The sequence below is a fragment of the Fistularia commersonii genome, chromosome 4 (assembly GCF_037954325.1).
Source record: "Fistularia commersonii isolate RoL2024-O1a breed Wild chromosome 4, RoL_Fcom_v1.0, whole genome shotgun sequence".
Taxonomy (NCBI): Eukaryota; Metazoa; Chordata; class Actinopteri; order Syngnathiformes; family Fistulariidae; genus Fistularia; species Fistularia commersonii.
The window spans coordinates 5,270,331-5,289,475 of NC_141287.1; the positions used below are offsets into that span (position 1 = coordinate 5,270,331).

Below are 19,145 nucleotides of genomic sequence, written 5' to 3' on the forward strand. Positions count from 1 at the left end.
TATTGGGTTGCTACATACATATGCATGTGCGCTCCTCCGTGCTGCTGCCACCGCTGGGATTTTGCATACATAATAAAGATGGACACCTGTGAGCCAGACCCCAGATACCGACCTCTGGAGTCATGCATTCTTTAGATAATCATGCAAGCGTGTGCGCGCACACAAATACACATACACATGAACACACAGACACACATCAACATATTTGTACTCTGCTCACACTCTGCAGTAAGTGTGCTGTGCCCTGGAGAAACGAAGCACTGCAGTGGGGAAGGAGGGATTGAAGACAGCAGAGGAGAAAATTAGATAGCCAGAGTTCCCCCTCCTCCTACTCCTCCTCATCAGCCCCCCTTCTCTTTGGCTGGCTGGGCTATTTTTATCAAGTAGGATCCAATCTTAGCTGCAGCTGCAGGGGACACAGCCAGTGAGGGAGAGCCTGTGCTATCCCCCGCTCTATTTTTAGCAGCAGGGCAGCTTCAAAAAGCAGCATTAAGCTATTCCTGTCTCTGTGTTTTGCTTCTCCTGCTGCTGCTGCTGCTGCTGATGTATTACCAGCCAAGGATGTGGGCTTGGGGTTTTGTGTGTTATGACGCGTGCATGTGTTGATAATCAATTAGCGGGGGAGAGGTTTTGTATGCTTTTATCTAAGAGACCCCCGCTTAAGGTGAGTTTCTTCAGGCGTTGCATTTGCATCATATATAATCTCAAGGTTGCACATTGGTGCAACTGAGCCCCACGTGCATTTACATATCAGCCTCTATTTTCAATCTTTTTATTACATTTCAACATTCGTTATTTTTTACCCCTTTAAATTCTACTTGTGACTGATATCCCACTTATTTCTGTTCAGTATTCAGGAAGGTCAGATGGAATTAACATGAATTCAAATAAGCACAGTTTGTGTCAAAACACCATCTATTCCGTGCTTCAATTTCATCTATAACCCCAAAAACTTTGCACCAAGGGGGAAGCACAACGTGGTCAGATCCCTCTTTTTTCCGTTTCACCTTCATCTATTCATTTTTTCATTCATTCACATGTTCATTTATGCATTCATTCATTCATTTGTTAATTACATATATCATGGGTCACCGCCGCTTGGTCAGAATCCCCCTTTCCCCTATTTGATATTCATTTATTATCAATACCACTTATCCTCCCCTCAGGGTTGCAGGGTTGCTGGAGCCTATCCCAGCTGTCATTGGGCAAGAGGTGGGTATCATCCTGGACTGGTTGCAATTTGATCACAGGGCCACATATGGAGACATACAACCATTCACTCATTCACGCACACATCTGGGCAGTCTCCAATGAACCTCCTGAATGTTTTAGACTCTAGGGCGAAACTGGTGAACCCGGGAATTACCCATGCAGACACAGGGGAGAACATGCAAACTCCACACAGAAAGGCTCCCCCTGTCACAATTGAACCGGGGAACTTGTTTCATAAACAGAACACGCAAAATAATGATTCAGCTATGTTGTGCTCACATCAGCTCCGTGACCCTCTCGCAGGTTGTAAGTCAGATCGTGCTGGATCTCGCTGATGAACTTCTGGGCATATTCGGGGTAGAGCCGCAGGACTTCACGGAGGCCCTTGAGGCTGATGTACTGCAGGTCACAGTATGTCAGGGCCTTGACATTGGCGTTGGTCTTGATCACCTGCTCCTTTGTAAGGGAGTCTGAGCCGATCAGATCCCCTTTACCTGTCGGAGATGCAGAGAGTAAAAGAAGCTGAAGAGGACACAAGAACATGTTTATGCCACTGCAAAAAAATCATGCATGTGTTCTGAAGTTGGTCTGTCCGGGTACTTCCAGGCAATTTTTTTCCAGGTGCGTTCTACCTGCCTTTTTTCTTTATTAATGTAACTGAAAACGGGAGAAATCGATATCCACAGAGAGCACAGCTAACATTTTCGCTCTTGCTACTGCGAGTGCAAGATCCATGATTATTGATCTGCTGCTGGAGGGTGAGAAAAACAACCCGGTGTAAGTCCCACAAAAAGTTCTAAAAATCACCAATTTTTTTTGGTGAAGCTACTGATTTCTGATCATTGAATCAATTGAAAAATATGCAAATCTTTCTATCTGTGATGGATGTGAGAAGTCACATGGTGACTTCATTAAATGCTGATGAAGCCAAATAGGAAAAAAAAATTTATTGACATGAATTCAAAATGAGTAACCTGACACACCAGATGGTTTGATACACAAAACCATCTGGAAATTACCCTGTAAAAGCTATTTGGAAGGAAGCTGGTGGACTTCAACAAAGAGGCTTGGCAGGTTATTGGACGAACCATCTGTCTGTTACGGCTGATACTGCTAAAGGTCCAAAGAAGAGGATACTTAACTGAGTAAATAGTTTTTCAGCGTTTCACAGGTGTTCTGAATCACCTGAATTAACAACAATAAATCTGTTTTTATTCAAGTGTTAATGGCAGTGGTGCAAAAACAACAAATATCACTGACTCTGCAGACTGTATTTGCTAGCTGTCCACCTGCTCAAAGCTTTGCGGTGTTTTCCAGTACAGATATTTAGTCCAGAAACAAAAGTTGAATTTGTTGCTGCTTGGCTGCTTCTTTCTGTGTGTTGAGTTCATTTCAAGTCAGAAGACTTTTACAGTAAATCTTTGTAACTAAATACTCAACTGCTGCTGTTGAATATCTGAATGCCTTTTGCCTCGGTGAATCTTTTTTTGATCATTTCCTTGAATAATTCTTCCCTCCTTCTTTCTTCCCTTCCCTGCAGCGGTGTAATCGGTCACTGGGTCTTCAAAGGAAACTGCAGAACTGACGAGATTTTGTGCACGGCCCACCATTTTTTTTTTCCTTTCTCTGGTGCTAATCATATTTGAGAAGATAATTATCAATTCTGTAATGGAGTAAATCAGTGTGTTACTCTTGCTGGTATTTGATCCTGCTAGATGAAATGATGTGAGAAAATATGCAACTGAGGAAAATGACAAGATAACAATAGTGCTGCTCTGGATTATTATTGCTCATTTCCCTATATTCTTTAGCATCATGCAGCTTAACAGTAAGTCCTCTCCCTCAGGAACAGCGGGGGAATTCAAACAAAGACTGCAGCAAGAGAACATGGGGGCCTGGAGAAGAATGAAGGTAGGTTGAGGGGAGCAGGGAATTAAAATGGGTGATGGAGTGTGGAGGAGTGGAGTGCGGGAGGGGGAAAAGACAAGGAGAAGAAAGGTGACTCAGAGGAATTGGAGAGGGACAGGGTACGGGGGTGGCGACAGACTGGCATGGCTTCAGTGGGGGAGAAAGGAAGGAGTTGGTGAGAAAGAGAAAGGGATGATATGTGTGGAACAGAAGCCATGACCCATCTTTCCTCTAACCACCGCCATGTTATGTTTGCCACCCACTGTTCCTCCTCTGCTTCATTTTTTGACCCCCCACCCCCACCCATCTGTACTTAACATGCCATGATGCTCTCCTCACACATCGTCCACATCCACCTTTTCCACACATCACTCAACATTTCTGCTCCTTCGCTACTTTTTACAGCGCAGAGACAACTCCGATCCCCACCGGTTGTGGGGAAGACGGGGGGCGATGCGCCCGAGCTCGCATTAACAGTCACAGTAAAGACTGAGCCGAAGACGTGTACTTGAAGGCGACATGTAATCGAGACTAGATGTCCGATCTGCATCTGAGTCTGAGATGGGGGAACAGATCAGGGCTGGGAAGCAGGAGCACACTCCACTGGGATTTTCGCCATCGATGACAACTCGTTAGATTTGATTTGGAGATTAAAAAACACACAAATGTGAATTGAGGGACGGATAAACGGGCATAGGGTTACTTTTGATGAAAGGCTCACAGCTCAGCTTTAAAAAATAAACAAACTTGCCTTTAATATCCTGCAGACAAATTAGGCAGGAAGTCGTGAACAATACAAGATAAGCTGTTTTCTGTTAGAATCCGTCAATTAAATTTAAATTCGCAGTTATATTTGAGGATCGGCGGGCAAAATCTTAATTATTAGAGAGGTTTGAGACTGGTCTGTTGAAAGCAAACAACCATAAATATCAACTCGATTGTATTAATTCCCCTTGAAAGTAAATTGATAGAAATGGGTTTGTTATCCCATCTTTAATTATGTCAGCTGTGGTTAATCTTGGGTCATTGAAACACTGTTAAGCCATTTTTTTAATAGTTCGGGCTGGATACTCAGGATTTTGCAACCAAAAAGGTTATTGGTTCATTTCCTTTTTTGTTAGAGGCTTTTCATACAAATGCAAGGGCTGCTAGGTTAATGAAAAGTGATTTTTGTTGTTGTCCTAATAGGTCATGGAGTCCTGTGTATTTATTGGATTAAAAATGCGTTTAGTAATAATATCCTGATGATAATTTGCCTCTGAGCCAAGGTGTCACTACATATTTGGTTGAATTCGCTGGGGGAAAGGATCGATTTAAAGTCATCTTGAACCGATTCAGTAAAGGTCTATCTATTCCTGAATGGGGTATCACATTGATCACTGACCGACAGCCTGTGACCTTGTGAATCCCAGACCCAGAGGGCCAATTTGGCTGATGGGATATTATCAACTGCTGTGATGTCATGTGTGAAAAAGCATTTATCAAAATAGTTTGATGTAATATGTGAAGGACATTTAAGACAAAAAAATTCTTATTAAAAATCGTCATATCTCTCAAAAATGCATCCGGATATCAAGCCAGTGCAATTTTTTTGACTGCAGGTCCATAATAATACAAGAAGCTCAATCATCATACAAAAAGGCATATATAATTTTTGGGTACAATTTGTGCATGTGTGGCTGCACTTTACAAGAGTCATAGATGTTTTAAATGGTTTCGACGCAGATGAGAGCTCTTCCTCTAAATAGTGGTGCACAGCACGTAGATGCAGGTTGTTGGTAAATGCTGTGGTAGGTTGTGGCATGTTGGCTATCCAGGGCTCTATTCAATCCACATTTAAGCATTAATAATCAAGGTTCATTATCAATGAAAAATCCATTCATTATTAACCATCAGCACAGCACTGCATACCATCAATAGATGTGTGTGTTAATAGAAGTGTGTCTAGATCATGATTAAACACGGGGGAAGGGGGCTTGGTATTTGTAGAAATAAATCCACTTCGTCATGGACATGAATGCAGACACGCAGGTATATGCCATTATTCAGATAATAATGATGTGGATATAACATTTTCTTTCAGTAATGAAATCAGTGTAATATTAACTATTTATATGTTTATATCAAAATATCAATGCCCCCCCCAGGGGCCTATGCATATCTTCTGGCAATTAATGAATAGTAAAGCAATAAAGACATTCTTATTGGTTCAATGAGAATGTACCTTAAAGTTTTAATTAATTAATGAATTAACAATGTCACAGATTCTTTATATTGCACTCAGGGTTGCAGGGGGTGCTGGAGCCTATCCCAGTTGTTATCTGGCAAGTGGTAAAGCTAAGCCTGGACCAACTACTCAGCCATAAACCTATTCACTCCTTCATTTCTGTCACATGTCTGTCTGGGTAATATAGGGTCTCAAATGAACCTCCTGCATGTTTTTGGACTTTGGAGGAAATCGGAGAACCCAGAGGAACCCCATGCAGCCATGAGGAAAACATACAAAGCGCATATTAGAAAGGCCACCCTGTTGGAATCAAACCAAGGATCTGCCTGTTGTGAGACAGAAGCTGTATCTACTGCACGACGCGGCGATGCAGGACCAGTGGGTGATGGCATTTGCCCAATTTTGGTTTATTTTAACCGTTTGGTGTTTTAAATGCAAAAAATGCAGCCTCAGGGCAGCACGAGTCAGTGCCTCCCCGAGCCAGTCCCAAGCCCGCATAAATGCAGAGGAAGGGCATCCGGCGTAAAACTTTTGCCAAAACATACAAATCAAATCTAATAATCTCATACCTGATCGGTATGAGACCACCATTGGTACCAATGACCTACAGTGGAAATTGGGCTACTGTGGGTCAACGTGATGGGCAGATTTGGTATACAGGATAGGAAGGCGTAGGGACAGATGATGGTAGACTTTGCAAAAAGGATGGAAATGACTTTAGTGAACACTTTTCCCCAGAAAAGACAGGGACATAGGGTATAAGAGGTAGGAACACGCAGGTAGACTACATCTTGTACAGACGAGGTAACCTGAAAGAGATCAGTGACTGCAAAGTAGTTGTAGGTGAGGACAAGAGGACAAAGGCAGAGCAGAGGACAATGTGTTGGAAGCTGAAAGGAATGTTGTATGGTTTTCAGGGAGGAGTTGAGAAAGACTCTGGGTGGTCAGGGTAAGATTCCAGGTGATTGGACAACAACAGCTAATGGTATCAGGGATACAGGTGGGAAAGTACTTGGTGTATCATCTGGAAGGAAAGTACATGAGGAGACTTGGTGGTGGAATGAGGAAGTGCAGGAGTATATATAGAGAAAGCGGTTAGCAAAGAAGAAGTGGGATACTGATGGGAATGAAGAGAACAGACAGGAGTGCGGGGACATACAGCGTAAGGTAAAGATAGAGGTAACAAAAGCAAAACAAAGGGCATATGATGGATGAATGCTCAGTTGGACAGTGAGGAGGGAGAGAATGATTTATACAGGTTGGAAAGAGTACTTTGAAGAGCTGATGAATGAGGAAAATTAAAGAGGGGTAAGAGTAGAGGATGTGACTATTGTAGACCACAAAGTAGCAGAGTTAAGTAAAAGTGATGTGAGGAAGGCATTGAAGAGGATAAAGAGTGGCAAGGCAGTTGGTCCTGTTGATATACCTGTGGAGGTATGGAAGTGTCTAGGAGAGGGAGTTTCTGCCTAGATTATTTAACAGGATCTTAGAGAGTGAGAAGATGCCTGAGGAATGGAGAAGAAGTGTGATGCTGCCCATATTCAAGAATATGGGGGATATGCAGAATTGCGGCAACTATAGAGGGATAAAGTTGATGATCCATAAAATTATGTTATGGGAAAGAGTGCTGAAAACTAGACTGAGAGCAGAAGACAGCATTTGTGAGCAGCAGTATGGCTTCAGGCCTAGAAAGTGTACTACAGATGTGGTGAAGTATGTTAGACTGGTGCAGGACATGTATGCCAGCTGTGAGATAGTGGAGAGGTGTGCTGTAGGGGTAACGGTGGAGGTGAGGCTTTATAAGGGATCAACTCTGAGCCCCTTCTTGTTTGTAGTGGTGATGGACAGGCTGACAGATGACGTTAGACAGGAATCTCCATGGACCATGATGTTTGTAGGTGATGTTGTGATCTGTAGTGACAGCAGGGTACAGGTTGAGGAAAATCTAGAGACATGGGGGTATGCTCTGGGAAGGAGAGGAATGAAATGTTAGTCACAGAAAGACAGAGTATATGTGTTTGAATGAGAGGAACACGGGTGGAACAGTGAGGCTTCAGGGAATGGAGTTCAAGAAGTTGGATGATTTCAGGTACTTGCGGTCCAGAACAGCTGAGAGTGTGGAAAAGAGGTGAAGAGACGGGTTCAAGCAGGTTGGAATGGGTGGAGAAAAGTGTCAGGGGTACTATGTGATAGAAGAATATCAGCCAGAATGAAAGGAAAGGTGTACAAGACAGTGGTGAGACCAGCAATGCTGTATGGCCTAGAAACAGTTACAATGATGAAAGAAAGGAGGCAGAGCTAGAGGATGCAGAGATGAACATGCTAAGGTTCTCTTTGGGAGTGACCAGAATGATTAGGATCAGGATTGAGTCTATCAGAGGAAAACCAATGTTAGATGTTTTGGAGAGAAGGTCAGAGAAGCCACACTGAGATGGTTCGGCCATGTGCAGAGGAGGGATAGTGAATATATTGGTAGACGGATGCTGGAATTGGAGCTGCCAAGCAGGAGGTCTCGAGGAAGACCAAAGAGAGGATTTATGGATATAGTGAGGGAGGATATGAAGGTAGTTGGTGTGAGAGAAGAGGATATAGAGAATACAGAGACGAAATGCTTTAAATGCAAAAACAAAATGTGAATAAAACATTTTATTCCGAATACAACACTAAAGGTATCATCTTCATTGTGTTTTCTTCTGTCCTGCCTGCTCTGATGGCCAGTTGAAAGCCTGAAAATCTCTGCTGCAGTGCAAAGTAAGCCTTTTAGACTGGGGTCAGTTTGTCTGACTTGCTGCCTCCTTTCCTGTTAGCAGAACTGAACAGCTGTTATGCTTTGTAGTCTGGAAAAGTGTGAGGAGACAGGACTTGGCAAAGTGATGCTGATCACATAGTGGAGCAAGTAATGCCAACTCAACCCTTGCATTAGAAGGACAACATTTAAACAGCTCAATAATATCTATGTTATAGTGTAATGTATCCCTTGCAGAATTGCGGCCACTGTTTGGCCTTGTGTTCGCAAGCTAAGTGTCATAACAGCTGAGCTATTTCCTTAAGGATCTGTGCTGTGAATCAGAACCTATTTGGTGTCTCAAACCTTTTTCTAGAAGTGTTTTGAAAGCCAAAATATCTATTTTTTTTTAAATTTCAATGCGGTTGAAGGGATCGTTGTGTCAGTTATAAGATAATATAATAATAATAATTAATAATAATACATTTTATTTGTGGGTGCCTTTCTGCACTGCTGAAGGTCCCCTTACAAAAAGCAGAACGACTGAACGCTTTGCATCTCATGGTACTAAGGAGGACAGAAGGAACAAACTCCTGAGAGAGCGGAAGGCAGTGGCAGTATGAAGCCAATCTGATCGGCGTGGAGGGGCCAGGTTGTGAATGTATATGTAGGTGATGAGCCATAATTCAATTTGAAGTTTATCCTAGATTTTCCAGGCAACCAGTGGAGCTGTTGAAGGACTGGGGTGACATATTTTAAGTTGGGGGGCCGACTATGATCGCAATTCTGTGAGGACCTGGCATTGTGGGGGGATTTGGTTAGGGAGACCAAAAAGAATGGAGCATCTATCTGGGAGGTGACAAGGCTATGGACAAGAATGGCTGCAATATATGGGGTCAGGTCTATTTATATACCACTGATTGAAATACGCACGGTGGGTGATATTATTGATATGTAAACAGGAAGATGATGTACTACCAACAGACTCTTGACCTGAGTAGAGGGAAAGATAGCGGAGGCATCAACGTCTTACGCTGAGCTTACGCCAAAGGATTTTGATGGTCACAGACTATAAACTGAAAGTTAGAAGAAAATTTTACTGGGGTCGTGGCCAATGTTTCCCCTAAGCTGCGCCTGCGCAATTGCGCACTGCTCGCACACTCTGAGCGCACAAGAAAACCTATGCGGCGCAGTGGGCGCACTGCAAATGAATTAGATATATAACATTTTTTTCTTTATCATTTTGCTGTGTAACTCAGTGAGTGACAGGTGTCCAGCCAATCACACAATATGATGCAATTACACTATGCAGCCAATCATGGCATTGACAGTAATTGTGCACGTGCTCTGCCCGTACACGCTATACAACCATAATAACAATTTGGCGGAGTTAAGTGACGCTAATGCTAACCCCTTATTATGGCAAGATGAGCAGGCAGTGAATGTAATAAGTCCACTCACCAAACCGAAGTAAAAAAGAAATGCGGTTCTTTTAAGTTGGAATGGCTATTGGAGTACGTGCAAATAGAAGAAAAGCGGTGAAACTGGGCTAGATTTGGTCAGCTCTGCAAAACATGCAGCGAAGCTAAAGTAGTAAGCAAGTTTTCTGATTTAAAAATATGGACTAAATGGAAGCTATGATCCCAGGTGTGATACTGATTTGTGGCCTCAGCGTGCACATCTAATGTTGCTCACAGTGGTCCTCAGTGTGCTCAGCGAGGTTGTCTGTATGCCCAGACATATGAAAAATTAGAGGGAACATTGGTCATGGTGCACTCCTGTCATCTTGATCGCTAAGTATAAGGTGATAATCTGAGCAGTCTCGGATCATTCCTTTCCTAGTCTTGGGCTTATGACTATATCGGACGTGTTTAATGTTACCGCGAGTATCATGTTCCCCAAGTGAGTGTGCTTAAATACAGTACATAAACTGTCGGGATTTAACTTATCCAAAAATAACGGTGGCAAGCTGTGATATTGTGTTGCCAAACCGAAAGTACTTTATTGATGCACAGGAGAGGGAGACGCCTCAACCATAGTCCAAATAAACACTATCGCCCCTAAATCACAGCAAGTCTTTCAGTCTTTACGGTTATGTCACACAATCAACAACCCATAGATGAGCTCTCACAAAACCGGAAACCTAGTTGACTAACAATCACCAGAATGGTATTGGTGGAAGACTTGGTATTTGCTGGCGGTATTGATGAATGGGAAGGGCGAAGTTTGTAATTTAATTTAATAACATTTAATATGGACAATCCAGAAGGAGGAGCGGATGGTGGAGCTGTGGGCAGAACAGCCCCGCTTGGACAATGTCAACTCTCCAACGTATCATGACCGAGTGGAGAATGAAAAGCAATGGACTCAAATACGCAGTCAAAACAATTAATGGTGGGCAAAAAGTGCTGGAACAATCTAGTTATACTCTTGTAAATAGTGACCCTGTATGAGTCTTTGTAAAATCTCTAGGCTGTGATTAAAAAATCTAAAAGCCTGTCAGGCTTTAGTTCTGCTTAAGTCTTTTTCAAGCCTTTTCAAAGTTGTCTGATGTATGGATGGCAATATCTAAATCATTTTATGATCCCAGTAGTTACTTTATTTTTCTTTCTTTCTTCATGTTACAACACTGAGTAACAATGGTGACCGTGTGTGTTCCCAAAGGCTCTTTTCCTTTAAGTAAAACAAAGAACATAAAGAAATACATTACATTTGCAGACTCTTTCAGTCTTTTACATATAGATTACTTTCCAATTGGGCTAAGGTTGGAAAGCACCTTTGTAAGTAAGTATAAATTCCCATTTTGTGGAATGGGAATTTTGAGGAAAAAACAGGGTTCTTAATCCACATGTTTCGGACTTGTTGAGTTTTCCAGAACCTGCTTATGTCTCAGTATTTTGTGTAATTGTTGTAGATCACTGACTTATATGTGGCGTGCACTCAAGAAAATGATCAAGTTTGATCATTCCAGTGTATCAACATATTGTTAAAAATGTGACGTCTGGTCACAGCCAATGGAGCCCTTATTTACAGGGCATGAGAAAAATGTTCGGGCATCTCTTCACTGGCTTAGACTTCGAAAGTTAATCCGGCTCTATGTCTGCAGTATATTATGATAAATGAGCAACTAATTGTGTATCTTTGAATGAAAAAGTACATGATTCTCTCACCTTTTAAAAGCACATATTTACCGAATCCCTTTGTTTCTCCTCTTTTATTTTTTCTTTTACATAAAGACAGTTGAGCAACAGAAATCAGTCGACAATATGCTATCGCACAGATACACTGAATAAAAGATGTAGGGAGGACGATAAACAGGCGAGGAGAAGAAAAGGAAATCAAATGCGACCAATGGATAGAATGAAGTGTGACTTGAATCGATGTAGAGAAATAACTCAATTATGTAATGCTGGATGATAAGATAGTCATGGCGGTAGCAGGGCATGACTCCAGTGTTTCCGCCCACTCGCTGTCACCCAATTGCTACCTTGTTCAGTGTCAGGCTTCGCTGAAACATAATGCATATACAGAGAAAATGCCGTTTTTACCACTGCATACACCAACTTATACCCAATTATGAACACTACCCCTCTGAAATGTTTTCATCCCCAGTTTTTTTTCCTAATGAAAGAAAATATTTGCCTTTCCCTTCTTTTTCTTTCTCTCTTGCCCAAGTATGGCATCAGGTAGATGGACTTGTGGCAACACTGTCGATGTTACAAGAAAGTTTAATTTAAATATTTGGTTACAAATAAAGGTTTGGTCCCTTCAGACAAAGCAGCCAGGGTGTTGATGCTTCAGCAGCAGTGAGGAGACGTCACCCGGGTGAGTGATCAGACAGCATTGGCCAGCCAGCAGATGAGAAATTAAAAATGATTTATCATTATTATATTAAGTAATTTAATAAGACTCTGCTGTGTTATGTAACTATGAAGCTATACATAGTAAGTCTTTGAATTGAATTATCGCTGGATCAGTAGAAAATAATGCATGGCGTTCATTGAAAAACAATTTATGGCAACACATCTTTGCAGACAGAAGGGAAAGATGTATTTTCATCTATGTTTTTTTAAAATCCAGAATGAACTATCCCCCTCTTGCTGTCATATTCCCTCTCTGGTAATGACTGGGGTAATGTGATAGTACTACCGTGACATCAGCTTCACAGGCACTAATTGCTGGCTGCCAGTGAAGACCTGACAAAAAAACAAAAGTATTTTGAAAGCTGGAAACACCCATGAAAGCCGATATAACCAGCACAATCATTAAAAACAATCTTCGTCTTACTTTACCTTTAAAAACTTTTCTAGAACAACTTGCTACTTTTTATTTCAGTTGTCTTTTTAGGTGCTTGAATGAGAAGCATTTTCATTAATACGTGTAAAATGAAGCGACAAGAAGCAAATTTGTAGCAATTTGAATGGCTGGTTGTCATCTGTCATAAAGAGGCAGACAATGACACAACCAATGACATATGAGGGGCTCCCAAAACCTCATTAGGGGCTGGGGGTCGTGGTTTAAGCTGGGTATACTGTATATTGCCCCCCGACGTTCACTGTGGTAGTTGTGTGTCGGTGCTTGTCGATTAAAGTCAAACTCATCCACGGCTCTGAGGCTCCGTCATCATTTCCTCGCCAAGCACCGCATTGGTGACCCGGATATGATGCGGCCTCTGAGATATCTGAGAATGGTCCGCTACTTTCTCGACCCCGAGAACCCGACCAACTCATGCAAGTATCTGCACAATGTCATCGTCAAGCACTGATGCGTGCCCTTCCGGTGCTACAATGGTGCTGTGGGCCACTTTGCTCAGGCCAAGCAGTTTAGCTGGACGCAGGGTCGCAGAACCAAGAAAAGCGTAGAGTTTCTCCTTCGCACCGAGAAGGAGCAGGTTGTCCCCACGCCCACTGGGGCCATCTCTGGTATGGACTGAAATTCCTAGTGGACTCTGGCTTGGAGAAAGAGCCTTCTCCCCCAACGCAAGCCAGGCCAGAGACAGCGGCCCACTACTGAGCGCCGCTAATGGGTCCTCTATAGCGACCTTCTGTTTGCGGTTGGTGTCCGTTTCGAGTGGGATTTCACGATTGCCTCCATCACAGTCCCCATCATCGGTGCAGATTTTCTGTGCGGCAACAGATTAAACGCCAACCAACGTTAGTCGATGCTGTGTTGGTTCCCATCTATCCATCTGAGATGGGTTGTGCTGCGAACGCACACTAACTTCTTAGCATTGGGGGATGTGCACCAACGTTTGCTGGTGGATTTTCCGTCGCTAACGACGCGTCTACTAGGAGTTTGGAGCACTTCATCCCCACTTGTGTTTGTGTGATATGATGCTCACCACTTGCCCCTTCAGCCCCCGTATGATAGCTTTTTCCGGGTTGTTGAGCGGGCGCTGAGAGTTTTGTGCTCGATGTAGGTGGGCGTAGGGAGCTGGTATCACTTGATCAGCTGAAACCAGCCAGGACACTAAGGGGCGTGGCCTTTCACCCCATGGGGACAAGGGGCCCGGAGTTGTGGTTTAGTCAGGTATATAGTTGCCCCCGGAAATTCTCTGTGGTATATGTTTTGTAGTTGTTTTAGAAGTGCTCATTGGTTAAAATGGAACCCATCGACAACTCAGAGGCTATGTCATCATTTCATCGCTGTGCACTAAAGCAGCAGCAAATGAAATGCTCTTTATCAGCTCTCACAGCGAGCTGCCCTCCCTGTTCTTCACTTACACGCGTAGACAAACATGGGTTTTTGGCATTTTAGCCATCATTATTTACCCTATCCACATAGTTTCTCCTTTTGACTTATGGCTGGTTATATTCTGCATCTTCTCCTTCAATATCAAGTTGCATTGTAGAGTTAATTGTCGGAATGTTGTATTTGAATGTTAATATCAGTTAACATTTCACCATTAACAGCTTGTTTTAATCAGAAAAATTTGATCCTCTCAGGATCCACTGTAGTTCAGCAACCGCCATCACAAGGACTAAATTCTGGATATTCCCTTACCCAGAATGGCCAAAACAGTGTTGTCTTTCAGCACCTCCATGGAGCCCGAGCAGACGAAGTAGATGGCCTGCAGGGCATCTCCCTGGCGAATGAGGAACTCCCCTGGTGCACAGAAGGATGTCTTGATGATGAGCGATAGGGAACGGAGGCAGCCTCTGCTGGCCGACTCGAACAGGGGCAGCTGCAGCAGCTCCTTGTTCAGGTGCATGGCAATGTCTGCTCTCAGTTCATCCGGGAAGTCCTTCAGCAGCTGTGGAGATCGGGTCGTATGCAGATGGTTATAATCCAATGTTTGCGTGACATCTGGCGGCGACCCAGGTCATCAACACCATGTCTGACATAAAACATGAGACCCCTGTACTTGCATACACTTTGATTATTTGCCCCCCTATATCCAAGTCTCTGGGTAAATATCAGCTCTACTGGGCAAACTGCAAGTGGTTCATTCAACCTAGATCTATACCACTTGTCTTTTTGTAGAAATCTTCTTGTCGTGCCAGCTGGAACTGTATTTCTTCACTTGAATACATTTCACCCCTCATCCGAGAGGCTTCTTCAGTTCAAATGACCTGTTGCCACGACAAGAAGAATTCAACAAGAATTCACCATGATCTGGATGGCTGAGAACCTCCACAGACGCATACCACCCATCCTTCACCCAGGGTTGGGGGTTGGGGGAGTGGCGTGATGCTTATCCTAGCTATCATTGAGCAAGAGTTGGGGTTCAACCTGGACTGATCACCGGTCAATCACAGGGCCACAAATTGAGACATGGATCCATTCACTTGCTCAGATGTCTGGGAAATTTAGACTCTCCAATAAACCTCCTGCATTCTGGACTGATTGAGTTCAACAATTGGGAAGTCTTCATGATGTTTTGGTTAATAAAAATACATTGTGAATTATAGTGAAAAGACACACTAGAAAAAAAATCATGCAGATCAAACCGTTGACAGTATATTCATCCCTTTTGTCTAAATGCATACAATTTTTTCACTTCATGCTTAAATTAAAGGCGGTTTGGATCTACATTGTTGTTGAGGAAGCATTTCCATTTTTCTTTAAAAAAAATTGAATTAAAAAAATGCCGGAAGCAAGCAGTAAAAAACAGCAGTAGACAGAAATACATTTCCTGACTCCTTGATTACAATGTCTCTTGATGCAAATGCAGCCTAATCCAAAAGCTAGTCATTAGGAGCATTGTAGAACCAATGAGAGTCATCAGCTCATCTCTCACCTCGCTAACATCGATCCCATTGTTGACCGACCAGGTGGTCTGGAAACACTCCAGCATGCGTTGCTCTAAGGCCTTGGGAAGCCGATGGACCCTGATGAAGTCCTTCAGGTCCTTGGTCCGGGTGTGATAGAGCGAGCGGCGCGAGTACATTCTCTGAATTATGGCGGTGACGTTACCAAACACCACCGCGTGCATCAGTGCTGAGAGAAAAAAGGAAGGATTCTTTATAGCATAGATATATGTTTTAATATTAAACATTAAATCCATAGTTAAAATTCACATGCCCTTTATGCACACAGTTATCAGGCTCCCCTTTGGTGGAATGGTCTTCTAATGTGGACCCAAGTGGGCCGAATACAATCTCTTTGTTTAAAAATAGGCTTAGACCCTTTGTTTTTTAGAAAGCTAATAGTTGGGACTAGGCAAGCTCCTGGTTCTGCTGTTATAGGCTTCAGCTACCAAGGTATTTTTCAAGATGCACTTCTGTCATCCTCCCACTTTGCACTCATGTCCCCTCTTCAATGCAAGTAACCTAAAATCATCTCCTAGGTCCTTGGCCTCTCTCATTTTGCAGGTACTCAGGGGCATGGCTTTATCCACTGCAGTGTCCACCATTATTGTTTCCTTTACGATATTAAAGCTGTTATTGTAACGTTTTGCCTGTAGCCATGTAACTGTCTGTACTACTGTTATTATCAATAAGAGATCATTGTGCCTGTCCCTCCAAACCCTTTAAATCTGTCTATATCACACGCTTGCTTTTCTTCTCTCTTTCCTTCCCTCTTGCTTTCTCTCTTTCTACTCCATCCGGTTGAGGCAGAAGGCCGCCACATTGGGTTTGGATCGTTCTTAGGTTTCTGCACCAAAAAAAGGCAGTGTTTCCTCGCCATTGTCACCAAAATGCTTGCTCATGCGTGAATGTTTGGTTTCTGTAAATTGATTTTAAGAGTGTGGTCTGGACCAGCCCGAAAGGGAGAGTGTAACGAGACAACTGTCTTGTGATTTGGTGCTATTTTGATAAAAATTTGATTTGAAGCCATCGATACATCCATCCATCCATCTTCTCCCATTAATCCCGAGTCGGGTCGCGGGGGCAGCACCGGTCCTCCCTCCCTAGACCTCCCTCGCTCCTCTGGGGGGACCCCAAGGTATTCCAAGGCCAACCTGGAGACATAATCGGCCTGTCCTGGGTTTTCCCCGTGGTCCCCTCCCACATGGACATGCCCGGAATACCTCCCCCCAGAATCCTGAGCCACCTTATCTGACTCCTCTCTTTGCGGAGGAGCAGCTGGTCTACTCTGAGCTCCTCCTGGATGACCGAACTTCTCATTCTATCTCTAAGTGAGAGTCTGGCTGCCCTGCGGAGGAAACTCATTTCGGCTGCTTGTATCCGCGATCTCCTTACAATGGTGAGGGTGGGAACGTATATCGACCAGTAAATTTAGAGCCTCACCTTTTGGCTCAGCTCCCTCTTCATCAAGATGGACTGGTACAGCATCTGCATCGCTGCAGACACCGCACCAATTCACCTGTTGATCTCCCGCTCCATCCTTCCCTCACTTGTGAACAAGACCTAGAGATACTTGAACTCCTCCTCTTGGGGCAGAACCACTTCCCTGACCCTGAGTGGGCATTTCACTTGTTTCCAGCTGAGCACCATGGTCTTGGATTTGGAGGTGCTGATCCTCTTTACACTCGGCCGCGAACCCCTCCAAGTAAGAGCTGGAGCTCATGGTCTGATGAAGCCAACAGAACCACATCATCTGCAAAAAGCAGAGACTCAATCCTGTGGCCACCAAACTGGAGTTGGAGCTCCAACACTAATTGCACAGGGACCGAACAGCCCATATGACAGGGTTTGGTACCCCATACTCCCAGAGCACTCCCCACAGGATTTTCCACGGGACATGGTCGAATGCCTCCTTCAGGTCCACAAAACACATGTAGATTGGTTGGGCAAACTCCCATGCCCCCTTGAGGACCCTGCCGAGGGTATAGAGCTAGTTCACTTTTTCACGACCAGGATGAAAACCACACTGCTCCTCCTGAATCTGAGGTTCAACAACCCGGGTTCGCCGGGTTGTTGAACCCAGGGAGGCTGAGGAGTGTGATCCCCCTGTAGTTGGAGCACACCCTCCGATCCTCCTTTTCAAGAGATCACCACCCTGGTCTGCCGGTCCAGTGGCACTGTTTCGACATCCATGCAATGAGGCAGAGGTGTGTCAGCCAGGACAGCCCTACAGCATTCAGCGTCCGGGCAAGGGAAAGGGAAAATCGGATCCAATAATTTTCTTCTTCATTGGAGGTCTTCTAAGCTACACTTTCTCTGCCCCCTCCCCTTGGACCTGTTTGCCTTGGGTGACCATTCCAGGGGCATAAGGGCCCCGACAACATAGCTCCCAGGATCACTGGGACATGCAAACCCCTCCACCACGGTGAGGTGGCAGCTCACGCAGAGGTTGACTTGAAGCCCACAGGAGACATGCCGTTATGCCTCTACATGGCAGGGAGCTTCATGAAGTCTTTATGAGCCTTGACAGGCATAAAATGGCATTAATACATTAATGGTCTGAACAACTTTCTCTAATGGATTGCACAAATAAATCTAAGGACATAAAAAAAGAAAACTAAATAGAAGGTAATTCATGAAAAATAACATAACCAAAACAAAAAAGCTTACATAAACTCATTCTCTTCCAATGAATTTGGGATGAATATTTTGCATCATCTTTTAATCTAGTATAGAATAAAGAAAAAAAAAAAGAATGAATACACCAGCTTTTCCTTTCCTGTTCTTTTACTGTAGTTTTGGAATTTTTACAGTGGGTGCAGGGTTGCTTAAATCTTGATACAACGCAAGCCTCAATTTCAATGAAAAGCAAAAGAGCTGATATATTGAGGACAGTCTGATCACAGGAAAAGTCATGCCTGTCGTAAAAATTACCTGACTTATGTTTTTCATAAATAGTGGAAAAAAATTGACAAAATGTGTTAAAAGCAAATAATCAGTCAGACATATTCATATATTTTTACTATGTAAGTGTAGACTATATGTGCATTTATATAAACCCAGATAAAGAAAAAAATGTCTAAGAAAAAAAGGAAATCAAAAGCTCTGGGCAGGCAGGTATGATGAACAACCCCAAAAGCAAAAGCAGAAAATGCCCTTACTTGAATGGCATTGAAAGTTTATATTTGGGAATATTAAACAAAAGGCCCATCTGAATAAAATCCTTCATGGAGCACAGACATGAAGCAAGCTGAGCACTCCAGTGATTGAATAGCAAATTCGCCTCAGCTTTTTTTTGTCAAATGACTTCAGCAAGAGCTCCCTTTGCTACTGAAGGTTAGTCGACGGACGGTTGAATCGAATAGCTTCTCGGCTCAGCACGTGGCATTGTTTTGGATTTCAGGCTGCAGGTGTGGTGGGTAACACCCTCCCCCAACCCACTCCCTCCGCACCTGAGCAGATATGACACAACGCAGGTTACCAGAGTTCATGCCACGCTTCAGAGTAGGTATGAAAGATGAACAAATCACTGCTAACATGATTGGTTTTACCATTTTACCATTTCAGAACCAGGGATTTTTGCTCACAGCAACTTCTTTACTTTGCAGACAATAGTCCATCCTAGAATATAATTAGAGTGCCATCTCAGAGAAGAATGGCCCTACTGTTGGAGTGCTGACACGAGCTACAGTAACTCAACTGTGGCCGCTGTTTGCAGAGGAGCCTCTCTAAATGTCAAACATCGCAAACAAGATCGACTCAACGACAGATAATGAAAAACAAATGTCATTGTGTTGACGTGTCATAATTTCAGCTGCAGCCC

The 19,145-nt window shown here is 43.5% G+C and overlaps 1 protein-coding gene across 1 annotated transcript in view; it reads right to left on the minus strand.

Annotated features, from left to right (window-relative positions):
* The window catches only part of kcnh3 (potassium voltage-gated channel, subfamily H (eag-related), member 3), a 130,269-nt gene that overhangs the window by 6,264 nt on the left and 104,860 nt on the right, over nucleotides 1–19,145 (minus strand). The window contains exons 9-11 of the mRNA XM_086144841.1: nucleotides 15,313–15,512; nucleotides 14,076–14,325; nucleotides 1,492–1,706 (exon numbers count right to left, since the gene is read on the minus strand). Coding sequence (XP_086000967.1) covers nucleotides 1,492–1,706; nucleotides 14,076–14,325; nucleotides 15,313–15,512 — 665 coding nt within the window. The remainder of the gene's footprint in view (nucleotides 1–1,491; nucleotides 1,707–14,075; nucleotides 14,326–15,312; nucleotides 15,513–19,145) is intronic.